This window comes from Ahaetulla prasina, chromosome 10, assembly GCF_028640845.1.
Source record: "Ahaetulla prasina isolate Xishuangbanna chromosome 10, ASM2864084v1, whole genome shotgun sequence".
Classification (NCBI taxonomy): Eukaryota; Metazoa; Chordata; class Lepidosauria; order Squamata; family Colubridae; genus Ahaetulla; species Ahaetulla prasina.
In genome coordinates, this window is record NC_080548.1 from 32,637,979 (window position 1) to 32,665,308 (window position 27,330).

The window sequence follows — 27,330 nt, forward strand, 5'->3', positions numbered from 1 at the left end:
GTAGCCAGCAAAAGTCGCCTGTTACGTCCAAAGCCATTTCTAGGATCCCTGGGACAGATGACCTTATCCTGCTCCATTCTCCCCATCGAAGTCCCTTTTCCCGTCTCCTGCTTGAGCAGCGGGTTGGACTAGAAGACCTCCAAGGTCCCTTCCAGCGCTTCGATTCCACCAAAGTCCGCGGGCAAACTCTTTGGCCTCTCAGCTGCAGCTAATTCCATCGCAGCCCGGCTGGGAAGAATGGGCTGCAGCTGTAGACCCATCATCCCCAGTGTTGCTGGCAGCTTTATTCTCCCACATAATTAGGCGTTTGGGGAAAGAATTCAGTGATTAGGCCCAGCCGGCCATGTGCCATGTCGCAGCTCCGATAATCTCAGCAGATTGTGACGTTAACCCTCATTCCGAGCCCACATCTCTTAAAGTGGCCAAGTCTGGAGACCGCCCCCCCCCCCCCCCCCGTTTCCAAATAAAATCTACCCGCTCTCAGAAGAATCTCCTTTGGCCGTTTTGTGCCTGGTTGCAACAGGGATAAAAGTTGTGCTTCATTGATGAATGAATTCATTGGCTTTGCACCCAAGTTAATTTCCCCCTCTCTCTTCTTTCTTTCTTTCTTTCTTTCTTTCTTTCTTTCTTTCTTTCTTTCTTTCTTTCTTCTTTCTTTCTTTCTTTCTTTCTTTCTTTCTTTTCCTCCGTTCCTTCCTTCCTTCTTTTTCTTTTTCTTTTTTCCTCTCTTCCCTTCTTTTCTTTCTTTTCCTTCCTTCCTTCCTTCTCTTTTCCTTCTTTCCTCTCTTCCCCTTTCTTCCTTTTTTTTCCTTCCTTCCTTCCTTCCTTCCTTCCTTGTTTCCTTCCTTCCTTCCTTCCTTCCTTCCCTCTCTTTCTTTCTTTTTTTGGGAGGGGAAATGCAGTTTTAAGGCTTTGAAAAATTGGCAAGTTGCAAACCTGAAAAGAGGGTTGGTGGGGGGCTAACAGTACCCCCACCCCAGCTTCTGTCCCCTTCCCTTCCCCATAATGTGAGCAGCTTTCTAATTCTTGCATTAAATGCTTTTAATTATAGGAGCATTCTGTCTGACCTGTGGGGTTATTTCGAGAGAGGAAAAATGAAGGAATTAAAGAAAATGACAGAGGAAATTGCAGCAATTAGCGGAGCTCGTATTGTTCCCAATTGTCTGTCAAGTCGGTCTCTGTTTGTTAGTTACAAGTAAATTCGTACAGATAACCGAGGCGAGGCAGCCGTTCTGAATAGCGCCTGTGAAGCTGCCGCAGCGATTTAAACAGAGAGAGAGGAGAAGAAGGAAAAGGGGGGAAATATGAATTTTATTTTTGATTGCTTTTCTCCTTGGAAAACCAGTTTCCCCAAAAGACGGGGGCTCTTTGTACCCCACGTCTGATCAATTTTGCTGCCTAAAGCGAACAAGCCATCTTCCCCTTTTTTGGGGGGAGGGGGCGGTTTAAGCCTCTGGGACTGGCTACAGGTAGTTCTCGACTTACGACCCCCAATTCAGCCCAAGATTTCCACTGCTATGCGAGACAGTTGGGAAGCAAGTTTGGGGAAACTTTTGGGGAAGCAAGCCGCATGTTTATGCCCTTTTGGGCCGCACCGTTGTTAAGTTAGTTGCAGCAGTTTGTTAAGAGCACCCACAACTTCTGGAGGCAAGGTGTTCCACTGACAAATTTTTTTTCAAAAATGTGACAAAAAAGAGATAAATAAGAAGTGAAAACAGCCCACAAACTCTATGGAACTTCTGAACAGGTGGTTGGTGGTTGGGCTGTAGAAAAAAAAAACGGAAAGGCTGTTAGGAAAGAACTCGGGATGCCCCCGAGGGTCACCCGATGCAGCCCCATTCAGCATTCCCCGCACGTGTGGCTCCCTTCCAGCCCACCTTCCTTCCCCTTCTCAGCCCCCAGCCAGTTGTGGGGCTGGAGGAAAGGTTAACCTAGGGGCTGGCAAGCTTTTCAGCTTGGACAGGGTTCTTGTGAATGCCGGGCCTGATCAATATTCTCCTCTCGTCTGGCAAGAATGTGCAGGACACAATGGCGCGTCCTGTCCTTCCCCCCCCTCTTCCCGCTCCTGCTCTATCCTTGGCTTCCCCCAAATTCAGTGCCTTCCTTCACCTCTGCTGCCTCCCCCCACCGCCCCCGTGCTAGGTGAGGGTCCTGGTCAGAGACCCTCCCCTGCACACACCAGCCAAAAGTTCTGCTTATTTGTTCCTGCTCTAGATATTCCTGGAACAAATTAACGCACGTCTATCTATCTATCTATCTATCTATCTATCTATCTATCTATCTATCTATCTATCTATCTATCTATCTATCTATCTATCTTCTATCTATCTATCTATATCTATCCATCATCTATCTATCTGTCTATCTATCTATCTATTCTATCTATCTATCCATCATCTATCTATCTATCTTCTATCTCTCTATCATCTATCTATCTATCTTCTATCTATCTATCTATCTATCTATCTATCTATCTATCTATCTATCTATCTATCTATCTATCTTCTATCTATCTATCTATATCTATCCATCATTTATCTATCTATCTGTCTATCTATCTATCTATTCTATCTATCTATCCATCATCTATCTATCTTCTATCTATCTATCATCTATCTATCTATCTTCTATCTATCTATCTATCTATCTATCTATCTATCTATCTTCTATCTATCTATATTATCTATCTATCTATCTATCTGTCTATCATCTATCCATCATCTAGCTAGCTATATCTTCTATCTATCTATCTATCTATCTATCTATCTATCTATCTATCTATCTATCTATCTTCTATCTATCTACCTATTTATCTATCATCTATCATTTATCTATCTATATCTATCTATCTATCTATCCATCTTCTATCTATCTACCTACCTATCTACCTACATACCTACCTATCTATCTGATCTACTGGCATCTATCTATACATATCTGTCACTTATCTATCCTTGAAGTTGAAGTCTATCCATCTTAAAAGGGCAAAGATTAAGAAACATTTGGTCTAGATCCAGATCCAGGATCTCAGATGGGTGGTGGATCTGAGGGAGTCTGTGATCTGTTCTTTAAGATCCCCCAACCCTGAGAGGAGGTTTGGAATCTCAGGACTACATTGGAGAAGGAAAGCGGAGGAGGAGGCATATAAATCGAATGAATGAATGAACAAGCGAGCAGATCTCACCGGAGCTTTGATTCCTCTTAGCCAGATCCTGCCTGTAGCAAGGGATCTCTCAGGCTTCATGACCCCAAGAAGCCTACTGGGAGGAGGGGGGTGTTTGCCACACGGGATCCTCTTCACTGACCTTTTAATCTTGGTTTCTTTCAGCTTCCGATCGGAGGAGTATGAACGGGCTGCTGACGGAACTCTTTGAAAAGCACTTAGGGGGCCACATCCTGCAGGTAAGTCCATGTTATGTCCATCACTTGGGATTCACCAAAGTGCCTCCCACGACAACTTCCTTCCTTCCTTCCTTCCTTCCTTCCTTCCTTCCTTCCTTCCTTCCTTCCTTCCTTCCTTCCTTCCTTCCTTCCTTCCTTCCTTCCTTCCTTTTCTCCCTCCCTGTCCTTCCTTTCTCCCTTTCTTCCTTCCTTTTTTCCTTGCTTCCTCCCTCCCTTCTCCTTCTTCCCTTTCCTCCCGCCTTCCCCCTGTCATAAGTCTGAACCATCTTTAAGCATCCAGTCATAACTTGAGGACTGTGCAAATTGAATAAAATAAACACACCTCCAGTTAACTATTGGCAGGAATGCGAGTCTCCAGACCTCTGCCTCCGTGCATGTCAAGTGTGCAAATTGTGAAGGCACGGCAGGAAAACAAGCGAGTGGATGCGAGGCCTTATTTCCCTCGTCTTCTGGTCCATTCCTGCCCCTTTCCATGCCCCCCACCCCACCTGCCACTCTCCAACCCAGCTTCCCCCTCCCACAGGCAACCGAGGCTGCCCACTGATCCCTCCCTCCCCCTGAGCCCCTCCCCCACCTCCCTCTCTCTTAAGACCCAGAAATTCTGCATTCAGGGCATCGCTCTGGATTCGGCTGGTTCAGCCATGGTGGGTTGGGGGGGGAACCCCTCCCTCCCTCGGAGGGAACCTAATTAACCAGTGCTGGATGCAGGTGTGAGAGAGCGAGGAGGGGGTGGCAGGCGAGGGGACCAATTGAGTTAGGGGCTTTACTCCAGCCTCGGCACAGAGGGAAACCGAGGCCTTAACCTGGTTTGGCTGCTCAGCCAGGTGGGAGCCCTTTTGGAAATAGATTTCTTCCTGGGCTCCTGGTGCCGCCGGCCGCCTCCGCCAGCCCCTTTTCAGGAGCTAATGCAGATTTATTGGGAAGCAATTTGATTTGTCCCTCGGTATGTATGGGAAGATTGGGGGAACAGATGGTGGGCAGGAAACTTTTGCCTTCTCTTCCCACAAAAGACCCCTCCCCAGTTATGACAAAGGTGCTGGAAGCTGTTTGTGGTTTCTATTCGCACTGCCGGGTTTTTCCGTTGGATCCTTTGCCAGCCCCGTAATTCGAACCAGTTGACAAGCATCTGACTGTAAATCACGTGACCCTGGAGATTGTAAGTGTGAAAATAGGGTCCTAAGTCACTTTTTTTCAGTGCCGTTGTAACTTCAAACGGTCACAAAACAAACAGTTGTAAGTTGGAGGCCACTGGCTGTAACTACCGGTTCGCCCAAACCGCTCCAAACCGGCTGAATCCCACACCTGACTTTAAGCCTGGAGGACTTCAACTCCCAGAATTCCCCAGCCAGCAAAGCTGGGAGTTGAAGTCCTCCAGGCTTAAAGTGGCCAAGGTTGGAGACCCCTGCTCTAGGGAAGTGGGGGGGGGTCCTGACTCCCAGGCAACAGGTGACATTGAGGAAATGCTTTGGCACAACCCCAGTGAAGCCGTGGAAGAGGAACGGCGGGGAATTAATGTTCAGACGTGTTAATTACCGCTGACAGATAAAATTGCTTCTCCCCCCATCAAGTCTGCTGGGAGGTCACTGCCGCAGCAATTAAATGGTTGGCACCAGAGGACGTCGGGCATGTCTCGGGGGGGTTGTTGAGGAGAACAGAAAAGGGGTGGGTGGTGGGATCCCATTTTATTAGGTGGGGATTGGGGGCTGCCCCAATGAAATTGACGGAAGATGTGGAAGCAGAAGGAGATTTGGCCTAGTCTAGAGGTTAAGCTATCAGGCTAGAAAGTGGGAGACCAGGAGTTCTAGCCCCGTCATAGCCATGAAACCCAGCTGGGTGACTTCGGGCCAATCCTTCTCTCTCAGCGAAACCCACCTCACAGGGTTGTTGTTGTGGGGAAAATAGAAGGAGGAAGGTGTGTTGGATATGTTTGCTGCCTTGACTTACTTGTGAAAACAATAAAGGCGAGAAATGATCAGATAGATAGATAGATGATAGATAAATGAATAGATAGATAGATAGATAGATAGATAGATAGATAGATAGATAGATAGATAGATAGATAGATAGATAGGAGAGAGAGATGGTAGATTAAGAGAGAGAGAGGGATAAGATGGATGGATGGGATAGGTAGATAGATAGGGTAGGTAGGTAGATGGATGGATAGATAGATAGTCAACTGATTTTTTATTGCATTAAAGGTCCCTTGCGATATTATTTCCCCAACAAAGTGATTGGTAGAAAAACCACCTCCTTCCATCTCTGAAGATTTGAACTCAGATCCCAGAGAAACGAAGTAGCAGCACCCTCTGGTTCTGTGCCCAGCTGTCTTTATTCACAGACTCTGCTTGTGCCCTATAGGTGATCCTTCAAAGCCAAGACATCCCCCGCCCGTCCCATGTGCCTGGATGAATTTGTCTCCAAATTTGGAAAACTTCCGGCTCTGAGTTCAGGATGTCCGTCTTTCCTGCTCTGGGGCTGATTTTGTAACTTCCCCAAAATACCTTGAAAAGACGAGGGGCAGTTTTTGCCTTTGGAGGGTCATGGCTCAGCTTCAGAGGGTTGATGAAGAAGCCAAATTTCCTGGCGTGGGGGATGAGTTGCCATGGTTAGATTCAAAGGGCCATTTCAGGCTTCCTCCTTGAGGCGCCCAAGAGAGCAATTTCCTGCTTTCCGGAACAATTTTGGAAAGGGGAGGGGGGTTAGTTGGTTTGATTATTCCTCCCCTCCCCCCTCTATCTTCTCCCTTTGCAGCTTCTCTGTAGCTCCCCTCTCTGGAGGATCCCCAAGAAATCACTACCTTTTTTTATTTATAGCTTGATTGGATTTCTCAAACGGATCAAATTACAGTCACGGGAAAAGTTAGGAAAAAAGAAAAGCACGAAAAAGAAGAATCAGAATCGTAGCGGCCATTAATGAAGATATACGTGTCCCAGGATGAATGTTGCAGGATCAAACCTGGGTTCAGAAGTTTTGAGTTTCTGAGCTTTCGGACTCTTGCTGGATGAAGCCCATCTTCACGGGGCGTCTCTCTCTCTCTCTTTCTCTCTCTCTCTCTCTGTGCTTTGGGCTGTTTTGTGTGTGGTGTTTAGCCAGCCAACAACACCCCAATCAACATCTAAAAAGCCACACACAACTAGGCACAGATATAAAAACCACACGCGCAGAACAACCCAAAGCACTTTAAAGAGAGAGCAAGATGGGCTCCATCACAGGTCTGCTGGGGGAAAGGAGGGAACTACATTGTCGGGGGAGATCGTTTGTGTTCACACACACACACACAACCGCAGCTGAATTGTGTTCCTTTCCCCCCACAGTCCCTGGATGGCTTCGTCTTTGCACTGAACCAAGAGGGGAAATTCCTTTATATCTCCGAGACTGTGTCTATTTACCTGGGCCTTTCACAGGTAGGTGTTGTGCACAAGTGCCGAGTCTAAATCAGGGGGTCCCCACCTTTTCTATACCCTGCACCCCTAGAACCAGAGGTGGGATTAAGTTACCTTCCCTACCGGTTCGCAAATGTGAGAGTGTGGTCGCTACCCTCTCACACGCCACCTCTGCACATGTGCACGGCAGGGGTGAAATCCAGCAGGTTCTGACAGGTTCTGGAGAACCGGTAGCGGAAATTTTGAGTAATTTGGAAAACTGGAAAATATCACTTCTGGCTGGCCCCAGAGTGGGGTGGGAATGGAGATTTAATATAATATAAATTATATTTTGCATAATATAAATTTATAATATAAATTATAAATTTATAAATTTATAATATAAATTATATTTTGCAGTATCCTTCCCCTGCCACGCCCACTAAGCCTGTTGTGTCTGCACCCCCTGAACCGGGCCCCCTGCCAGAAAGTGACTTGGAAAGTGAGGGGGAAGGGCCATCAGGACTTACCTCTGGAGCACCGGCTTCCCTGGCTCAGCTCCAGGAGCCAGAGGCAGGCCAGGTGGAAGAGATAACGAGGCCTCTGTCCCCTGACTCTTCCCCCCCCAGGCCACGCCTCCAGACCCAGCTGATGGCAATCAGGCCTGGCTGGACCCTAGGTTTTGTAGGCAGGAGAGGCGGGAATAACAGAAGCAGGGGTGGGGCAGGCCTAGGAAGTGCTGAGTCATGGAGCCACACCCCACAGGATATAAAAGCAGCTAGGGCTGCTATGCCTCTTCGTAGCAGGCAAATCAACTGCTTAACTAAGAGCTGAAGTACTGTTTGTTGACTCATTGGCATCAAGGGAGATAACAGAGACACTTGGCAGAGGCTCGCTAGTTTGCTGCCAGAGCTGATAGTGCCGGCTAATTAAGCCATCGCTCGGACTGAGGCGAGGGGGACAGAACAAAGCCACACCACACCCACCAAGCCACGCCCACAGAACCAGTAGTAAAAAAAAACTGGATTTCACCACTGGTGCATGGCCTTCTGCGCATGCACAGTAGTCATGTATTACGTCCAGGCGGGCGAGCGGAGCCTCTCGCAGTTGCCACTAACAGTTTGCCCGAACTGGACAGACCTGTCTGAATCCCACCACTGCCTAGAGCGCTTCTGATATATTCTCACGCCCCTTACAAAAGTAAATAATTATAGGCATATAATTATGTATATACACTATAATTTCACAACCCCTGGAATATCGTCTCGTACCCCCGACTGGGAACCCCCTGCCCTAAATCACTTTCCCCAGGGCCATCGTAACTTCGAACCGTTGTCCAATGAACAAGAACGTACTACCCGTAGAAACCTTGGAGTATGCTGATATGAACTTGGTGGTTTGGTGGGGAACCTTTCCCGCGTGCCCAGTCGCTGTTTTGACGCCCTCTTCCGTGTCCTCGCCGGCCTCACCTGCTGAGCGCCCAGAACATCCGCCGTCTGGTTTTTCGGCGCGCCAGCCACTCTGCCACATACATAATGAGCCACTGCAATTATCTCCCCTGGAAATGACGCCAGCCGGGCAGCTTCGTCTGATAATTGATGATCAATGATCAGGCGGCTCCTTCCAAGCAGGAATTGATTGAGCGCAGGGGAAGAGAGAGAGATTTGCTAAGGTTTATCCCCCCCCCCTCTTTTCTTGTGGGAGAAATTGAGGCAGGAAGACGGGGGGAGGGGAGAATTGTAGAAGTGCCCAACACTCAGGAGAAATGCCCCCTCCTCAAATAGAAAAAAAAATCTGCCTTGCAAATCAGCTGTTGAAAAGGGAAGGGCATCTGTGACCGTTTCTGATCCTTGCCCGTCAATAACCCTCTTTGGGTTGACTTTCAGATTTTAATTCCAGATTGTGTCCAAATTCCGGGAAGGGGGCATTGTCCCCCCTCCCAAATTTTCCCAGCTTCTTTTCATTCATGCCTTTCATTTCTTTCTCGCACACGTTTGAGCTTGAATTATAAGCCCCCCCTTTTTTTAAAGGGCTGTTATAAATTCAGACGGTCGCTAAATGGATGGTTGTAAATTAAGGACTCTCTGTGGTGCCATTCCTAACACAGGCAGTCCTCGACTTACGATGGCAACTGAGGCCAAAATTTCTCCTGCTAAGTGAGAGGTTTGCTACGTGCGATTCACCTCAATTTGCGACTTTTCTCGCCATGGTTCAGTGAATCACTGCCGTTGTTAAGTTAGTGACCCGGTCGTTAAGTGAATCAGCCTTCTCTGTTGACTTGGCTTGTCAGAAGGTCACAAAAGTGGATCACGTGACGCTGCAACTGACGTAAGTACAAGTCAGTTGCCAAGTGTCTGAATTTTGATCACGTGACCAAGGGAATACCTCAACCGTCATAAGTGTGAAAACATGTCATAAGTCACTCTTTTCAGTATTGTTGTAAGTTCAAATGGTCACTAAGTGAACTGTTGTAAGTCGAGGACTGTATATACTCCTACTTTGATTTAGTCGGGGACAGCTTGATGCAAGGCTGGGGGGTTGCCCCTCCACCCCACCCCATAGGAAAGTCTCCATTAAATTGTGGAATCGTGATTTTGGGGGACATACAGAATTCAGAAGAACAGAGTTGGAAGGGACCTTAGAGGTCGTCTAGTCCAGCCCCCTGCTCGAGTAGGAGACCCTACACAGTTCCACAGTGTAAACAAATCCTTTAGGGGGAAAGTTTTGTTTTTCTGCAGGAATCAAAAATCAGGAATTTTGCAGGTGACAATTTTTACTTGAAGCGAAGGTTTTGCGAGCTGCAGTTTCCACCGTTGGAGAAACCTTGCGGCTCCCAAAAGATCCTACGGGGGGGAAACCGCCTCCTCTCTTTTTCTGGAACAAGTCACTTAGCTGCACTTCCAACAGTTTCTCCTTTCTCTTTGTTGTTTTCTTTACTTTTCACCTTGAGAACAAGGCAAGAACGGCCGACGGGTGCTGGGATTTGAATCTCGGCAGAAGAGGGGCCCACGGTGCTGCCTCCGACCAATCGCCGGAAGGTGCCCGCTTCTCCGTCTGTGGGAAGACCCCCAAAGGGGGGGGCGTTCTTTCAACTCGCCCACTTGCCTTAAGCAATTAGAGGGGGATGAAAAGGAGGATGGGGAAGGCGGGGGAAGGATGTGGGTTTTTTCCAGAAGCTGAGCTGCCTGCCTGCCTGGGCTGGCCTCCGGCCCAGATATGGTGCCTGACATGTGAGTGACAGCTGTCTGCTTCCACGGGGAGCCTGGCAGAATATGCAGGGCACGGTTCACCTTTTGCTAAGGAGGTGGCCGGAACGGCGGGTGAGTCACTAGAAAGATGTCTGGAGGACGCGCTGTCTCTGGTCAAGGTCGTCCGAATTCGTGACGTCCTCCCAGGACTGGCTGGTTGGTGCTTCTGGGGGTGGCCGTTTCCGATGCAATGAAACCATGCCAGGATTCGGAGTCCCGGTTTGCACCGTGCCCGCCGCGAGTGGCCCATGTTGCTTTTCCTCTGGGACACAGCCAGGAGAGGAGTCGTTTTCCGTGTTTTCCTCATATGCCCCCCGAAGTCGTGCTGAGAGCAAGAGGGGCAGTCTCAAAATTGGATATAGAAATACACGTTTATGAAATATAAATAAAGAGGCAGTTCGGCCTAATAGTTAAGGCACCAGGCTAGAAAGCGGGAGGCTGGGAGTTCAAGTGCCACCATAGCCGTGAAAGCCAGCTGGGTGATTTGGGGCTAGTCACCAGGTGACTGGGAGTTCTAGTCCTGCCTTAAAAGTCAGCTGGTGACTTTGGGCCAATCACCAGGCGCCTTGCCACTGAGGGAAGGAGGGAGGAAACCAGGGTGCCCGCGCCTGGTCTGATCGGCTCAGCCTGGCAGGCACATCTCTTGCCGGAGCCCCGAGGCGAGCGCCCACGCTGGCCTTTTCAACTGCTTGTCAGCTGAGTCTTACATGCCCGGAGCGAACCTCCGGCAAGGAGACGGCGGCCTTTGATCCGCCCGTCTTGAGTTGGGAAGGGGATGGGCCTTGCCGTGGGCCCTGGGAGGAAGCAGAGGCGCCTGGTTTGTGTGGAAGGGGGGGATGCAGAGGAGCCGGACGCAACTTAATGCCCGGGAGATAAATGGCATTCTGCAATCCATGTCTTCCTGGCTGCTGGGCAACCTCACAATGCCCGGCTGGAGCCCGGCCACCTGGCTGATGGGCACTTCCGTTTCCCCGCATCCACCTCACCAGGCGCCCCGGAGATGTCCTTTCCTTCAGCTCCCCTTTCTTCGGGCTTCCTGGCCCTTGGCATCCCCTCCCCATCCTTTCCATCCCCCTCCCCCCACCGATGGTTCCCCAAAATTGCATTTCAAATTAAGGCGTTTTAATGTCTTTTTAACTGTTCGGATGCTTTCTGTTGCGTTAACATACTTCTTATGTTAAGCATATGTGAAATATATAGCATATAAGCGATGCTTGTTGAGCAGGGTCTGCAGGATTACTCTGGGATGCTACGCATCCTCTCCACCACCTGTTAACTTCTGGGATGGGGCTTCGGAGTACCCAAAGCAGGCCATCCGGATCCAGTCACCGTTTGCTTCCCTATATCACCAACCTTGTGAAATCTCCTCTTTCTGCTATGTATTCAACATGGACAGTGATTAATATATATGTGTATACCGTGTTTTCCCAAAAATAAGACCCTGTCTTATATTTGGCCTTATTGCCATGCGCTCAAAAGCCCGATTGGACTTATTATCAGGGGATGTCTTATTTTGGGGGAAACTGGGTATGTATAGGTATATATGTGTGTGTGTGTGTGTCTGTGTTTGTGTTTGTGTGTGTATAGCAGGTGTATATGTGCGTTTGTGATACGTGTGTGTGTGTATGGGTAGATATATATTCTCTTTTGAGAGCGGGCAGCATAATTTCATTTTTAATGTAGGCCCGTGTGGTCACAGGAAAGAAAATGGTAATAATGGTGATCTTATCTATCTTATCTTTAGAATAGAATTTTTTATTGGCCAAGTGTGATTGGACACACAAGGAATTTGTCTTGGTGCATATGCTCTCAGTGTACATAAAAGAAAAGATACGTTCATCAAGGTACAACATTTACAACACAATTGATGATCAATATATCAATATAAATCATAAGGATTGCCAGCAACAAGTTATAGTCATACAGTCATAAGTGGAAAGAGATTGGTGATGGGAACTATGAAACGATTAATAGTAGTGCAGATTCAGTAAATAGTCTGACAGTGTTGATGGAATTATTTGTTTAGCAGAGTGATGGCCTTCGGGAAAAAACTGTTCTTGTGTCTAGTTGTTCTGGTGTGCAGTGCTCTATAGCGTCGTTTTGAGGGTAGGAGTTGAAACAGTTTATGTCCAGGATGCGAGGGATCTGCAAATATTTTCACGGCCCTCTTCTTGATTCGTGCAGTATACAGGTCCTCAATGGAAGGCAGGTTGGTAGCAATTATTTTTTCTGCAGTTCTAATTATCCTCTGAAGTCTGTGTTTTTCTTGTTGGGTTGCAGAACCGAACCAGACAGTTATAGAGGTGCAAATGACAGACTCAATAATTCCTCTGTAGAACTGGATCAGCAGCTCCTTGGGCAGTTTGAGCTTACTGAGTTGGCGCAGAAAGAACATTCTTTGTTGTCCTTTTTTAATGATGTTTTTGATGTTAGCTGTCCATTTGAGATCATTGAGATTATATAAATAAATATGAGTAAATCTTCTTGTCCCATTGCTCTTTTCTCCAACTGCCTTTTTTCTTCTTCTTTCGCTCACCCAAAGGCCTTCTCTCGCTCACGGTTGCACCCGTGACTTCTTGCACTCGGATCTGTGCAAGCTGGGAGGCCGATGCAGCACCAGGCACTGTATGAAGTGGCCTCCCTTCCTCCCCCAGATGTGTCTGTCGAGGTCACAATGGACACGGCTGCCCTGCATGAAAATCCTGCCAGCTATTAGAAGCAGCCGTGTCGGTTCTCCCCACCCAAAAACAGACCCTCCTTCCCCCTCCCCTCCCCTCGGCTGCTCCCCCTTCCGACTTCTCCCTTTCTCCGGCTTTCTCAGTTCTCCTGGCTGAGGAGTAGCTGGCGCATCTTTAATGAGGACTAGCTTCTTTGAACGCATGCGACCCGCACCAGGGAAAGCCAATACTTCTGCATTATTATTTATCGATTTCTTTGCCCTGCCTTCATTGCAATGCAGGGGACGTGAACCTGACGCAGTGGCCGTCTTAGAATCTGGGCCAGGGGGTGGCATCAAGAACCCCCCCCCGGCAGGGTTTCAAAGAAGGGGGTGGGTTGGGAGGTCCCCCTTTCCACCCCCCCACCCCGGGACTAACTTTGAATGTGACTTCCTTGGGGAGCTCTGGGGGGGAGGGCTGCCAAGGGCCTGGGAGCAGGAAGGAGACAGAGAAATGGGGGGTGGGAGTTCCTGCAGAGGCATCCGTGCACCTCTAGGCAAGAGAGGACCTCCTGAGAGAAGGGGAACGAGGGGGATTTTGGGATATTGACTGCACAGATTGGCTGATTTGAGTATAATGGGGGTGGGTTTGCTTTGCTTTGCTCTCGGGAGATCATTGGATCCATCCCTCCCTCCCCCCACCCCACAAGTAAATGATGGGCAAGGAGAAATCCTGGATCAGGGTTCTGAATCTAGAGAGAAGAATCTAAGACTTCATTTAATTAGAGTTTAAGACATGCACTTCCTTCCTTCCTTCCTCCCTTCCCTTCCCTTCCCTCCCTGCTTTAGATATTATGAGTGTACAGCTGGGGCGGGGGGAACCCTGGGTGGGCTCCAGAGCAGCTGACTATCCCCGCTTGACCTTTGAACCTCTCCTTGCTCTTCCAGGTGGAGCTGACCGGCAGCAGCATCTTCGACTACGTCCACCCTGGAGACCACCTAGAAGTGGCCGATCAGCTGGGGCTGAAGGCTCCCCTGGGTCCCGGTCACCCCCACCGCCCCAAAGCCTCGTCCGAGGGTCCTCAGTCAGGTACAGCCACTCTTGGACACCCCCCTCCCCAAAGTGCCCGATTGCTCAAGCAGGCTTGGAGGCTGCCTGGTCACCTGTTGAGTCAGGAAGCACTTAGCACATGCTCAGAGGTTCTCTCTTACTTCTATCCTGGTCTGGAGCTTACTTAACAGAATTCCAGCAAGCCCCAGATTGTCCTCTGGCTGGCAGAGCCCAAACTATCCTATTCTAGGCCCCAAAACTTGGTTTGTTGGATTTATCACTCTTGCGTGCCTGAGCCCAGCCGGTGGCAGCTTCGTTAAAAGTCAGCTTGAATAAATCATGGTTTTCTGAGCCGCATCTCAAACTTAAGACCCGGCTGTTTTCTTCTGATGGGTTCTGTGCACCCTTACTCCAAAGTAAACCTCTTTGTGCTGGTCTGAGGAGGAATTGGGGTGCTCCCTGGGGTGCCGGTGCTGAGCCAGGTCTGGCCTTTAATTGCACCAGGGCTCGGTGCAGACGGGGGTTTCTCAGCTTCACCTCCCCTTCTTCCTCCCCCACCCCATGAATAACGGGCAGGGAGAAAGAAGGGAAACCTCTTGGGCCGCCTTTGCTCCTCCGCTGGATTGTTGCCGGCTGAGCTTTTATCTGGGGAACTTGTTAAAGATTTATTCCAAGACGGCAACTGAAAGAGAATAGCAGATCAGCCGGCTCTCAAGGCTGAATCCTCAGAAGAAGAAGAAGAAGAAGGGGTCTTCCAGGATTTGGGTGAGGGTCCATCACGTCTTGGCCCCTTGGCCTGAACCGGGAAGCTTTGCCCCTCTGCCTCAAAGCATCTATGGGGCGGCAAGGAAAAGACGCCTTCTCTGTCCATAGTGGATCCAAGGAGAAGCCATGGGATATAAATATTACCCCTTTTCTTTCTTTCTTTCTTTCTTTCTTTCTTTCTTTCTTTCTTTCTTTCTTTCTTTCTTTCTTTCTTTCTTTCTTTCTTTCTTTCTTTCTTTCTTCCTTCCTTCCTTCCTTCCTTCCTTCCTCCTCCTCTTCCTCTTCCTTCTTCCTCCTCCTCCTCCTCCTTCCCTCCGCTATTCTCCTCTTTCTCCTCTTTCTCTTTCCTCCTTCTTCCTTTCTCCTCCTTCCTCCTCCACCATCTCCTCTGTCTTCATCTTCCTCCTCCTTCTCCTTCCCCTCCTCTATTCTCCTCCTCTTTCTCCTTCTTCCTTTCTCCTCCTCCACCATCACCTCCTCTGTCTTCATCTTCCTCCTCCTCTTCTTGTTCTTCTTCCTCCTCCTTCTTCCTCCTTCCTTTCTCCTCCTCCTCCTCCTCCTCCTCTTCTGTCTTCATCTTCCTCCTCCTCTTCTTGTTCTTCTTCCTCCTCCTCTTCTCCTCCTCCTCTTCTCCTCCTCTTTCTCTCCTCCTTCTTCCTTTCTCCTCCTTCCTCCTCCACCTCCACCATCACCTCCTCTGTCTTCATCTTCCTCCTCCTCTTCTTGTTCTTCTTCCTCCTCCTCTCCTTCCCTCCTCTATTCTCCTCCTCTTTCTCTTTCCTCCTCCTTCCTTTCTCCTCCTTCCTCCTCCACCTCCACCATCACCCCCTCTGTCTTCATCTTCCTCCTCCTCTTCTTGTTCTTCTTCCTCCTCCTTCCCCTTCCCCTCCTCTATTCTCTTTTCCTCCTTCTTCCTTTCTCCTCCTCCACCATCACCTCCTCTGTCTTCATCTTCCTCCTCCTCTTCTTGTTCTTCTTCCTCCTCCTCCTCCTTCCCCTCCTCTATTCTCCTCCTCTTTCTCTTTCCTCCTTCTTCCTTTCTCCTCCTTCCTCCTCCACCATCACCTCTTCTGTCTTCATCTTCCTCCTCCTCTTCTTGTTCTTCTTCCTCCTCTTTCTCTTTCCTCCTCCTCTATTCTCCTCTTTCTCTTTCCTCCTTCTTCCTTTCTCCTCCTTCCTCCTCCACCATCACCTCTTCTGTCTTCATCTTCCTCCTCCTCTTCTTGTTCTTCTTCCTCCTCCTCCTCCTTCCCCTCCTCTATTCTCCTCCTCTTTCTCTTTCCTCCTTCTTCCTTTCTCCTCCTTCCTCCTCCACCTCCACCATCACCTCCTCTGTCTTCATCTTCCTCCTCCTCTTCTTGTTCTTCTTCCTCCTCCTTCTCCTTCCCCTCCTCTATTCTCCTCCTCTTTCTCTTTCCTCCTCCTTCCTTTCTCCTCCTTCCTCCTCCACCTCCACCATCACCTCCTCTGTCTTCATCTTCCTCCTCCTCTTCTTGTTCTTCTTCCTCCTCTTTCTCTTTCCTCCTCCTTCCTTTCTCCTCCTTCCTCCTCCACCTCCACCATCACCCCCTCTGTCTTCGTCTTCCTCCTGCTGCCTCCTCCTTTTCCCTCCCTCCCTCCCTCCCTCCTCCTCCTCCTGAACCCAGTTCCTTATTAGCCAGCAACTTTGCTGCCCATGGTCAGCTGCCATGTCGTTGGCATGCAGTGTTTGTACCTAGATACTGAACATTTTTTGGCTCTTATTTTAAGATAAATCTATATCTTATAAGCATCTTATATCTTAAAATAAATAGAAATATTCCCCCACTTACTGACTGTTCAAAGTTAAAACCGTGCTGGAAAAAGTGAATTATGACCGTTTTTCATGCTTATGACCATGACAGCATCTCCATGGTCATGTGATCATACTTGTCTCCTGGGGTCACATGACCCCCTCTTGTGACCTTCTGACAAGCAAAGTCAATGGGGAAGCCGGATTCACGTAACAACTGAGTTACTAAGTTAACAACTGCAGTGATTCACTTGACGGTGGCAAAGGTCGTAAAATGGGGCAAAACTCCCTGAACCAATATTTCGCAATGAAAATTCGGGGCTCAATTGTGGTTGAAAGTCGAGGAGTTACCTGTATTTATATATAGTTTTTCTATAAATATCCATAATATTTAGTATAAATATTTATATTTAGTATAAATATTTAGTGAGTATAAGTGAGTATTTAGTGAGTATAAGAATTCAGATATACCTTGGCCACTTTAAGACTTGTGGACTTCAACTCCCAGAATTCCCCAGCCAGCATATGGCCAAAGTTGGAGGTCCTTGCTCTGGCTGGGGAATTCTGGGAGTTGAAGTCCACAAGTCTTAAAGTGGTCAAGATTGGAGCCCATAGATAAATAAACGCAACTTTTATTGGCGTTTCTCTTTTCCCTGAAGGCTGAGGAGGAGGAGGAGATGGTGAGGGAGGCTTTGGGTGAACAAATTCGGTCCTTCTTTTCTCCTTGTTGACCCTTGTGGCACACATAGAAACTGTGATGCTCACACACACACACACAAACACATAGCCTTGTGCTTTAGATCTTTCTAGTTCCCGCGCTGCTGAAGGAGATGAAGGCCTGGAACGTTCCTTCTTCGTCCGTCTGAAGTCCACTTTGACCAAGAGAGGACTTCACATCAAGACTTCAGGCTATAAGGTAAAAGGTTAGGGTTAAATGAACATCGTTAAATGAACGGGTCGTAAGTCGAGGACTACTTGAGCACCCTTTGGGATACGGCGTCTCTCCTTGGGCCCTGATCCTCTCTGTGCTCCTCTTTTGCCTTCCAGGTGATTCACGTCACGGGCCGCCTCCGTTCCCGACGTCCGTCCTATTCCCACGCCCACTCGGTGCTGGGCCGGGTACTGGGACTTGTAGCGCTGGCCCACACCCTGCCCCCATCCACCCTCAGCGAGGTGCGCATCGAGTGTCACATGTTTGTCTTCCGGGTCAACATGGACCTTCAGATCGTGTACTGTGAGAGCAGGTGAGTGAAGGGGACAGCTGGATGGTAGCCTGCCCTGGCCGGAGAGGGCTGGACACTTGCAGGCATTGCTTAAAAAATGGGAATCGAAAGTGAAGCCCCGCAGAGCATATGGCGTGTCTAGAACCCGACACATTTGGGAATGGTCGCTAGCTCTGACTTACAACTTGTACGGCAGGCTGACTCAGCCTGGATTGGAACTAGCCCTCTCAGCCATGTTTTGTAGTGCACTGTTCAGCTTGGGTGATGACCAAGTTTTGTGCCACCTGATGACCTGGTTTGGTGACATCTGACTTCCTGTTCTCTTGAGGGAGTGCTCTGCTCATCATCAAGTAGACCTCACTGGTTTTGAGAGGGAAGGGAAGAAACTCAACCTCTCATTGATCATGAAAGCTAGGAAGCAGAAGAACCATCTTATCTTCTGGAATTGTGAGGGCTCCATCACCAGAAGTTTTCAAGTAAAAGTTGGGTGTCCAGTTGTCTGGGCTGATGTGAAGATTCCTGACCCCTTCCGACCCTAAGACCCCTACCTGTCCACATACCCACAATCTGGACAGAAACCTTGGAGAACCTCAACTAGCTTGAGGTCAACCCTCCTAGCCTTGGTGGACCCAAGGTCTGTCTTCACCTTAGAAGGTGTCCTGCCTTTCCAAGAAGCCAGGAAGTCCTAGCTTTCCTTAGACACCCCATGGAGAAGACCATGTGGGTCATCTCCCCTTCAAGACCATCTACAAGAGTTTGACCAAGCTCTACTTCTCCTTTAAATTCCACCCCAAACCAAAGACCATTTCTGGTCAACAACTGTCTCCTTCTTCTTTTCTTCTTCAGGATCACCGACTACATGGACTTTTGTCCCTCGGAACTCGTGGGGAAGAGCTGCTATCGGTTCATTCATGGAGAAGACGTTGAAGGGATCCAGCAAAGCCACTTGGACTGTACGTGGCCCCAAGAATGGTGCAATGGCATGTCGGGATTTATGGATCCTGAGATCCTTGCTAAGTTGCAATCCCAGAGGCTTCCTTCTTCACCAGACATATTAGTGGTACAGGTAGTCCTTGACTTATGACCGCAATTGGCCACCCCAAATTTTGATTGCTAAGCAAGGCAGTTGTTAAGTGAGTTTTGCTCCATTTTATGACCTTGCAGTGACTCACTGCAGTTGTTTAGTTAGTAGCATGGCTGTTAAGTGAATCTGGCTTGTCAGAAGGTCGTAAAAGGTTGTGACCCTGGGACACTGAGACCGTCATAACTATGAGTCAGTTGCCATGCATTTGAATTTTGATCATGTGACCGGAGAGATGCTCCAATGGTCGTAAGTCTGAAAAATGTAAGTCGTAAGTCACTTTTGTCAGTCCCGTTGTAACGTTGAACGGTCACTAAACAAACCGTTGTAAGTCGAGGACTAATCTGTATGCTGTTCAGCTTCCCCACAAAACTGGGCCTCTGATAACCATCCAAAACCAAGACATTTCAACAAAATTACAAAAAGATAAAAGATGTTAGGAACAACAAACTTCTTATTTCCATGCAGTACGGTGAGCTGTTTATATAACATAACACCCATCCTGCGCAGGCTGCACTGGCTACCTGTGGCCTTCCGGGTGCGCTTCAAGGTTTTGGTGACCACCTTTAAAGCGCTCCATGGCATAGGGCCGGGTTATCTACGGGACCGGGTTATCTACGGGACCGCCTACTGCGACCAGATACCTCTCGCCGACCCGTGCGCTCTCACAGAGAGGGACTCCTCAGGGTGCCGTCAGCTAGGCAGTGTCGTCTGGCGACGCCCAGGGGAAGGGCCTTCTCTGTGGGGGCTCCCGCCCTCTGGAACGAGCTCCCCCCAGGACTCCGTCAACTTCCGGACCTTCGAACCTTCCGTCGCGAGCTCAAGACACATTTATTCATCTGTGCAGGACTGGCTTAGATTTTTAAATTTTATAGGGGTTTTAAACTGATTTTAATATTTATATTTCTATTTTAAATGATAGGGCACTGGAATAAGTTTTTTAAAGATTATTTTAATTTTGTATACTGATGTTTTATATGCCTGTAAACCGCCCTGAGTCCTTTTGGGAGATAGGGCGGTATATAAATTTAAATAATAAATAAAAATAAATAAATAAATAAATCAGGTACACTTCTCCTGTTTTGGGGAGCTTTGCCCATCTCCCTAAGCATCGCGATTGTTTTCGTGGAGCTATCTAGAAAATGATTTTTGAATGATTTGTACACTGCTTCTGCCACCAAGAGGGAGTTCCCTTTCAGGAAAGGAAATGCTTTATGGGCTGCAAGTAAGGTAATATTTACTGTATCAGATAAATGTGGTAAGATGCTGTAAATAAATTTGTCTGTGGAGTTCTTGGTGCTTCTCTTAAGCTTGGATGTTTGGTTGCAGATATTTCATTACCCAACTAGGGAACATCATCAGTGCTGATGAGGGTGAGAGAATACCTCCTCTCCAGCAGCCAACACTTAGATAAGCAGGGATTAACCCCAAACAAACCATCAAGCAGAGAGTAATTTTTTTTTTTTTGTTTACATTTATACCCCGCCCTTCTCCGAAGACTCAGGGCGGCTTACAGTGTAATGCCCAAATGAAGGCACCATCAAGGGGAAAATCACAATGACATTGACAAGACAATGTCACCATGTATATAAATGGGGCACATATCCCACCTCCACTTGCACAGGTGACATTCTCTAGTTGGGTCATGAAACGTCTACAAGCAAACTGCCTGGCAGTTAAAACACCTGCAGAAGTTTGAATTGAGCACGTGGCTGTTTTGAGCCTTGGCCAAGATGGACTCTTTTGTTCTTTCTGCACCCCTCTTTAGTGTTGAACAAGGGACAGGTGGTCACCCGCTATTATCGTTGGCTGCAGAAGAATGGGGGCTTCATCTGGGTCCAGTCCTGCGCCACCATCTCGGTCAACGTCAAGAATCCCTCCGAAAAAAACATGGTGTGGGTGAACTACATCCTCAGGTGAGTATAAGAATTCGGATATACCTTGGCCACTTTAAGACTTAATATATAATATAATATAACAACAGAGTTGGAAGGGACCTTGGAGGCCTTCTAGTCCAACCCTCTGCCCAGGCAGGAAACCCTACACCATCTCAGTCAGATGGCTATACAACATTTTCTTAAAAATTTCCAGTGTTGGAGCATTCACAACTTCTGCAGGCAAGTCGTTCCACTGATTAATTGTTCTAACTGTCAGGAAATTTCTCCTTAGTTCTAAGTTGCTTCTTTCCTTGATCAGTTTCCACCCATTGCTTCTTGTTCTACCCTCAGGTGTTTGTGGACTTCAACTCCCAGAATTCTCTCCCTTGTGTCCAATTACACTTGGCCAATAAAGAATTCTGTTCTGTTCTGTTCTGTTCTGTTCTGTTCCTATTTCTGTTTCTATTCTCGAGGAGGACAGAGGCAGTCCAGCAAAATTTGCTCCCCAACCTTTTTCAAGACCGCCTTATGTGCTTTTCTACCCTAAATTCCCTTAAAGCAGAAACTTAGCTCTGCAGGTATTCTCCCTGCTGGGCTAAATTTCTCCATTTAGGGATTTTGTTTTTAAAAAAAGAAAGAAATACAGACCATCACAATTCTGGATTCTGGATTCCCTCCACCAGCGCACCCTTCGGGCTCTGGGTCCTGCTCTGTCCTCACCCTGGTTTTGCTGCTCCTCCCCAGCCCCCTCGGGCCCTCCCCACCCAGCTGGACCCTTTAAACTGCCCAAATTTCCTCTGCCGAGTCTTTTTTTTGCAGGAATAAAAGCCGGGCTGTGTGAATGGCCGGCCCAGATGGTTATTAATGGCTGCATTCTCTTTTTCCCCCTCTCCATAAAGGCAAAGGAAGCATTCTTATGCTAATACGGGCATGCAATTGCCGATACTAATGTATGATTTGTCAGGGTGATTAGTATTTTAGTTAATTAGAGCTGTAATTAGAGCCTAATTAACTTTCTTGCAGCAGCCTCCCTGCCTGCAAGCAAGCTCCTTCTCCCTCCCTCTCCCCCGCAGCTGCCCCTAAAACTTTGCATGGGAGGGGGTGGGTGGGGTTGTTGGGGGTCCTGTAGCTGGCAGTGTCTGTGTGTGTGTATTGCAAGAAGAGAGGGGCTTTCTTTCAGGAGGGTCCAAGATTTGGGGGGTAAAATAATAACAAACGGAGCTGAGCAACAATCCAAGCTGGTTGCCCCTCTGCTGGGGGCTTCGTTGCTCCCTTTGCAAGCACATGGGGAGGGGGGAAATTATGCAGTTCAGTGGGGGGTGAAGATGGAGTGAAAGGCAGCTGTGCTGCTCCTGCAGTTGCTGACAAACTTTTTTTTTGTGGCCAATCAAGGCAAAGAGGGGTGGGCTTCTCCCCCACTGAATCTCCCCAGCCTCCCATAGATTCGCAGACGGCAGCTCCTAAATAGGTGGATAAAGCCGTTCCGTGTGTGTGTGTGTGTGTGTGTGTGTGTGTGTGTGTTGCAGTGGGGCAGCAGGAGTTTCCATTTGGGGTGGAGGTTGAAAGCTGAGCCCCCAAAGTCTTCTGCCTAAGGCTTCCTTAAAACCAGGGTCTCCCAACTTGGCCATTTTTAGACCGTGGATTTCAAATGGGGAATTCTGGGAGTTGGAGTCCAGAAGTCTTAAAGGGACTGAAGTGTTTAAGGAATGAAGAATTCTTTCATCAGAGTCCGAAGCACCAAGCGTCACAGGCCTTACAAAAGGTGCTTAGAAACGTCAATGAGTTGAGAGACCTGGCAGAGGACAACCTGTAGCCGTTGGAATCCGTTCCAGATCAGGAAAGTCCCAAATTGGGGTCCAGAATTAGTCCGGCAAGCAGAACCCCAACTTGCTGCCTCCTTTCTCCTGCAATCCTGGTGACCTTTGTACAAAATCTTATTTGAAACCTTTACAGATCACTCCCATAGCAATGAATCCCCCTGCCCGACTCCTTCCTTCCTTCCTTCCTTCCTTCCTTCCTTCCTTCCTTCCTTCCTTCCTTCCTTCCTTCCTTCCTTTCCTTCCTTCCTTCCTCCCTCCCTCCCTCCCTCTGTCTTTCTTTCTTGCTTTCACTCTGTTTCTTTCCTTCCTCCCTTTTTTTTTAATTTATTTGCATTTATATCCCGCCCTTCTCCGAAGACTCATGGCGGCTTACACTATGTCAAGAAATAGTCTTCATTCTATTTGTATATTTATATACAAAGTCAACTTATTGCCCCCAACAATCTGGGTCCTCATTTTACCTACCTTATAAAGGATGGAAGGCTGAGTCAACCTTGGGCCTGGTGGGACTCGAACCTGCAGTAATTGCAGGCAGCTGTGTTAATAACAGACAGATTTAGTCTGTTGGGCCACCAGAGGCCCCTTCCTTCCTTCCTTCCTTCCTTCCTTCTTTCTTTCTTTCTCTTTCTTTCTTTCTTTCTTTCTTTCCTTCCTTCTTTGTTTTCGTTCTTTCTTTCTTTCTTTCTTTTTTCTTTCCTGCCTCCCTCCCTCCCTCTCTCTCTCTTTTTTTCTCTTGCTTTGTTGCTTTCTCTCTGTTTTTCTTTCCTTCCTTCCTTCTTTCCTTTCCCTTTCTTTCTTTCTTTCTTTCTTTCTTTCTTTCTTTCTTTCTTTCTTTCTTTCTTTCTTTCTTTCTTTCTTTCTTTCTTTCTTTCTTTCTTTCTTTCTTTCTTTCTTTCTTTCTTTCTAGGAGTTTGCAATTTTAATCTGCCTCTGTTTGTTCTTGGACAATGGAGCAACTGTGGCCCTCCATTGCCGTTCGTCCCTTCCTTAGGCTGCTGCTTCCGGCTGCAGGTGGCTGGCTGTGTCAGTCCCATTCAAGTGGGCTTTCTTAGGCGGGTGGAATGAGCAGTTATTTTAATCCTTTGCCTCTTACTTTTGCAAATCAGGAGGCAATTTGCATTTCTTTTAGCTTGGGGAAGGGGCAGCTGAAGGGGCTTTGCTGCCTCCAAGTCAGGGACCGACCTTGGCAACACAAGCAAGATCCATCAGTCAGTCCACATTTATTAGGTCAATGACCAGCAAAATTTGAAAGAAGAAAAACAGTGTGATGCAAATAAATACAACAATAACGTCCTGCTCTTTATATTTTTAAAATGTTTTCCAGCAAACCAGAATGCAAGAACATCGCTCTGGATGTTTTCCAGGTTCCTGGCATTCCCGCCAGACAGACGGAAGCTCCCAGCGCAGGAACGGATTTCAAAGGTGAACGTCCTGGAAGGGCTTGCATGGGGGGGGGCACCTTTTGACGGTGCCTTGCTGGTGGAAGAGGAAGAAGACGTTCGGGAGAAAAGATCTTTAGTCTAGACATACCCAATTCCTGCAACCATTGGTTGTGTGGTTTAGCCTCTAGACCAGGGATGTCCAAACTTGGCCCCTTGAAGAGTGGTGGACTTCAACTCCCAGAATACCCCAGCCAGCAACTTGCTCATATTTATAGCTCATGCTGGCTGGGGAATTCTGGGAGTTGAAGTCCACCACTCTTCAAGGGGCCAAGTTTGGACACCCCTGCTCTAGACGCTTTAACACAAGGGGTGGCCAATCTTGGCAACTTTAAGACTTGTGGACTTCAACTCCCAGAATTCTCAGCACAGCTGGCTGGGGAATTCTGGGAGTTGAAGTCCACAGGTCTTAAAGTGGCCAAGATTGGACACCTCTGCTTTATTGTCTTTGTGGCTCTTCTTTGCACTCTTTCTAGAGTCTCAACATCTTTTTTGTGTTGTGGTCACCAAAACTGGACACCGGATACCAAGCGTAATCTAACCAAAGTCCATACTTCCATCCAGTTAGTAAAGGGGGTTGGGTCTCCCTCTGGTGCCTGGTGGATGTATGGTTAGGGCATTCTGTTGTGGCCTGTTGGCCCCTCCAGCAGCCTCAGAGGAGGAGGAGGAGGCGTGGGAGTCAGGGCCAGCATCAAGGCAACCCGAGGGGGGAGAGAGAGAGGCGGAGCCTGGGCCGTATGTCAGCCCTCAGTTGGAGAGTCAACAGCCGCCAGGTCTGGAGGTGCCTGATGAGGAAGAGGAGGAACAGCTGGGTCCAGTGACTGACAGACAGATGCACAGAAGGCAGAGGAGAGGAGAGCAGTGGAGATCTATGGGCTGGTCCTTGGGACGGAAGAGCCACCACTGTTAGCAAAGCCCCACCCTAGTCCTGGGGATCAAAAGGCAGGGTGGTGAAGAGGAATAGATGTGGCAGACCACTATCCATCTTCCAGCCGGACGGACTTGTTAGCCTGCGGTGAGAGAGGCTGCTGGCGCTCCTAATAAAGGAATCATTGATTTAAATAGAGAGGGTTTGTTGTGTTTGGGGAGCTGGGTCCGAACACATTCCCTGTCTGGCTGACACTTCCCTGTTTTTCCCTTTTCAGAGACTGACCGGGGGAAGCCGTGCCCGGCCAGCAAACCACCGGGGACCCTGGCCCAGTCCTACCCCAGAAGTGTGGCCGAAATGAGGCGGCACTGCCACCTGGTGGAGAGCAAGCCCAGTGGTCCTGAAACCAAATACCCAGAAGAGGCGGCATCGGAGGAGGGGGCTGGCAGCAACACAGAGACCCCTCCCAGGAAGCGCATCAAGCTGGAGTTCTCTCCTGAGAGCCCCCTATCCAAGGGGAAGGAGGAGACCTTGCCGACCAGCTCCGAGGACTCCGACAGCAGCAGCGATTCGGAGCCAGAGCTGGTCCCCCAGCAGACGGGGCTCCTGGCCAGGAAGGTGAATGGTTGCAAGACCGGCGGGCGGAAGACCATGGTTCCCAGCCGACCTTGCACATCAGAGTTCACCTCTGTCATCCAGACCCAAAAGGGTGCCTCCCTCAGAGCCAGTCCGGCCCTCAGCATCAAATCGGAGCAGGGGTTCCAGGCCAAAGTGGGGCTCTGGACCTGTCCTGGGGCGAAGGCCAGTCCTTTCCCTGTGAACAAAGCCCTTCGGCTGGAGAAGCCTGTAGTGAGACAGGCGTCCTCGCATTTGTATGTCTCCATCCCAGACTCGGTGCTCACCCCACCCGAGATGGACAGCGGTCCGGCCAAGGGGCCCTTCAGCGCCTCTCCCCGGGCGGCTCCGTCCTCCTCGGGGGACACGCTCTCGCCTCCGCTCTCGGGCTCCCCCTGTGAGGACCGGGGCACCACCACACCTTTCACTCCGCTGATCTACCCGACGGAGATGGAAGTTCTCCAGAGGTTCCACACGAGCAACGTGGTCGTCCCTTTGATGCATCAGCTCGGCAATCCGCACTCCAGCTCCCCGGCCGGCTCCCCGGGACTCTACACCACGAGTACTATTCGCTACGCTCCCGCGGACATGACCCTGGCCATGCCAAGCAACATGCTGCCGCCTTCCCACCACCCACTCAGCCTCATGGACATCAGCAGTGCCGAGGCCAAGACCTCCCGGGAGATCATGTACCATCACCTGCAGCGGTTGAACATGGTGGCCCCGTTTGGGAACTCAGCTAGCTTGGCCCAGATTTCCGGGGGAGCCTTTGCGGCTGCTGACTCTTTGTTTTCCACCCTGCCCTTCTCTGTGGCCAGTGGGGGTATCCACAGTGGGTCAGCTCTGGAACGCAAGGAGGATTAACCACGCATTGATGGTCCGTGATCAAATCGGTGTCCTCTTTGCCCAGAGAACCACGGTTGAATCCTGCCTGCAAGAGAGCGATCGGATCTTGAGATAGCTCGGTGCTGGGGTGCTCACCAGCCTTCTGGAAGCCCGGGGGAAGAAACATTTAGTCCTGGAAGAAGTTACTACCTACCTACGTACCTGCTCATCACATCTCTTTCCTAGTCCTCGGCGCCAAGGAGAGTGGATGGCCCATCGCCATCTTCTGAAGATCGGCGGTGGATTGAAATGGGGGTGTTTGGTGGAGGATTTTGCTTGGAGGAATGTGGAAAATCTATCCAAACTTCCAGGAAAAAAGTCCCACAGACGTATTGAGGGGCACCTCCCACGCACATCTGTATCTGTGTTCCTGCTGCTAGAACTTGACTGATTTTAAAAACTCGGGGAAGTGGGGGGGTTTGTCGGTGGTCAATTATAACCTGCATTTATGTGCCAATGAAAAGTTGCCCGCCGTTGCCCACCATGCCTCTCCTCAATGTGCTTATTCCAGCCTGTCACACCAGCAGTTCACATTGTTTTGCTCCCGTTGAATTAATCCTTGAAATATGCAATAGGGACAAATCCATACGAGGACACCGCGAAGATCAATCAAATCAAGTATAGAAAATGGTGCGAATGGATCCTTCTAGGAACGTGGCCGCGTGGCCTTGCTGTGCAAATCGGCAAACTTTTTCCAACTTGGATTTTGCAGAGATGCTGACCTTGAGCTTTGGGGGGGGATGAGGGAATTTATCCCTGAAGGCAGGGGTGGGGAACTATGGCCCTTTTATGACTTGTGGACTTCAACTCCCAGAATTCCTGAGCCAGCGTGCTGGGATTGGGAGTCCACAAGTCATAAAGGGGCCGAAGTTCCCCACCACTTCTGAACTCATCTTGAGATGGAGTGAGCTTGGATCAAGGGTGGGTGGCCAAGTTGAACATGCAAAACCTGCCATGGCCAGGCCCGAAGAAGCAGGAGCAGAGGTCACGTTCGTGTGAAGCTGATTTATTCCTCGTGTGTGTACTGAAGAATCTAGTCAACTCACGGTCAGCGGTATATTGGAGCTAGATAAGGGTGAAGAGAATTCAAGAAGGATTGGACCTGGACCTTTTGTGAGGATGTAAGGATTTCAGGCTAGTTCCTCTCTTGACTCCACCTCCAGACTCTGCCTATCTTTCTCCTACACCAGAGATGTCCAACCTAGGTAACGTTAAGACTTGTGGACTCCAACTCCCAGAATTCCCCAGCCAGCCAACTTTAAGGCTG

The 27,330-nt window shown here is 49.0% G+C and overlaps 1 protein-coding gene across 1 annotated transcript in view; it reads left to right on the forward strand.

The window, feature by feature from the left end:
- NPAS1 (neuronal PAS domain protein 1) overlaps positions 1-26,741 on the forward strand; it is a 31,429-nt gene extending 4,688 nt beyond the window's left edge. The window contains exons 3-11 of the mRNA XM_058196489.1: positions 3,329-3,402; positions 6,717-6,806; positions 13,617-13,758; positions 17,056-17,171; positions 17,303-17,499; positions 18,325-18,431; positions 20,328-20,475; positions 23,581-23,678; positions 24,841-26,741. Coding sequence (XP_058052472.1) covers positions 3,329-3,402; positions 6,717-6,806; positions 13,617-13,758; positions 17,056-17,171; positions 17,303-17,499; positions 18,325-18,431; positions 20,328-20,475; positions 23,581-23,678; positions 24,841-26,042 — 2,174 coding nt within the window. The 3' untranslated portion in view covers positions 26,043-26,741. The remainder of the gene's footprint in view (positions 1-3,328; positions 3,403-6,716; positions 6,807-13,616; positions 13,759-17,055; positions 17,172-17,302; positions 17,500-18,324; positions 18,432-20,327; positions 20,476-23,580; positions 23,679-24,840) is intronic.
- Positions 26,742-27,330: the final 589 nt, after the last annotated feature.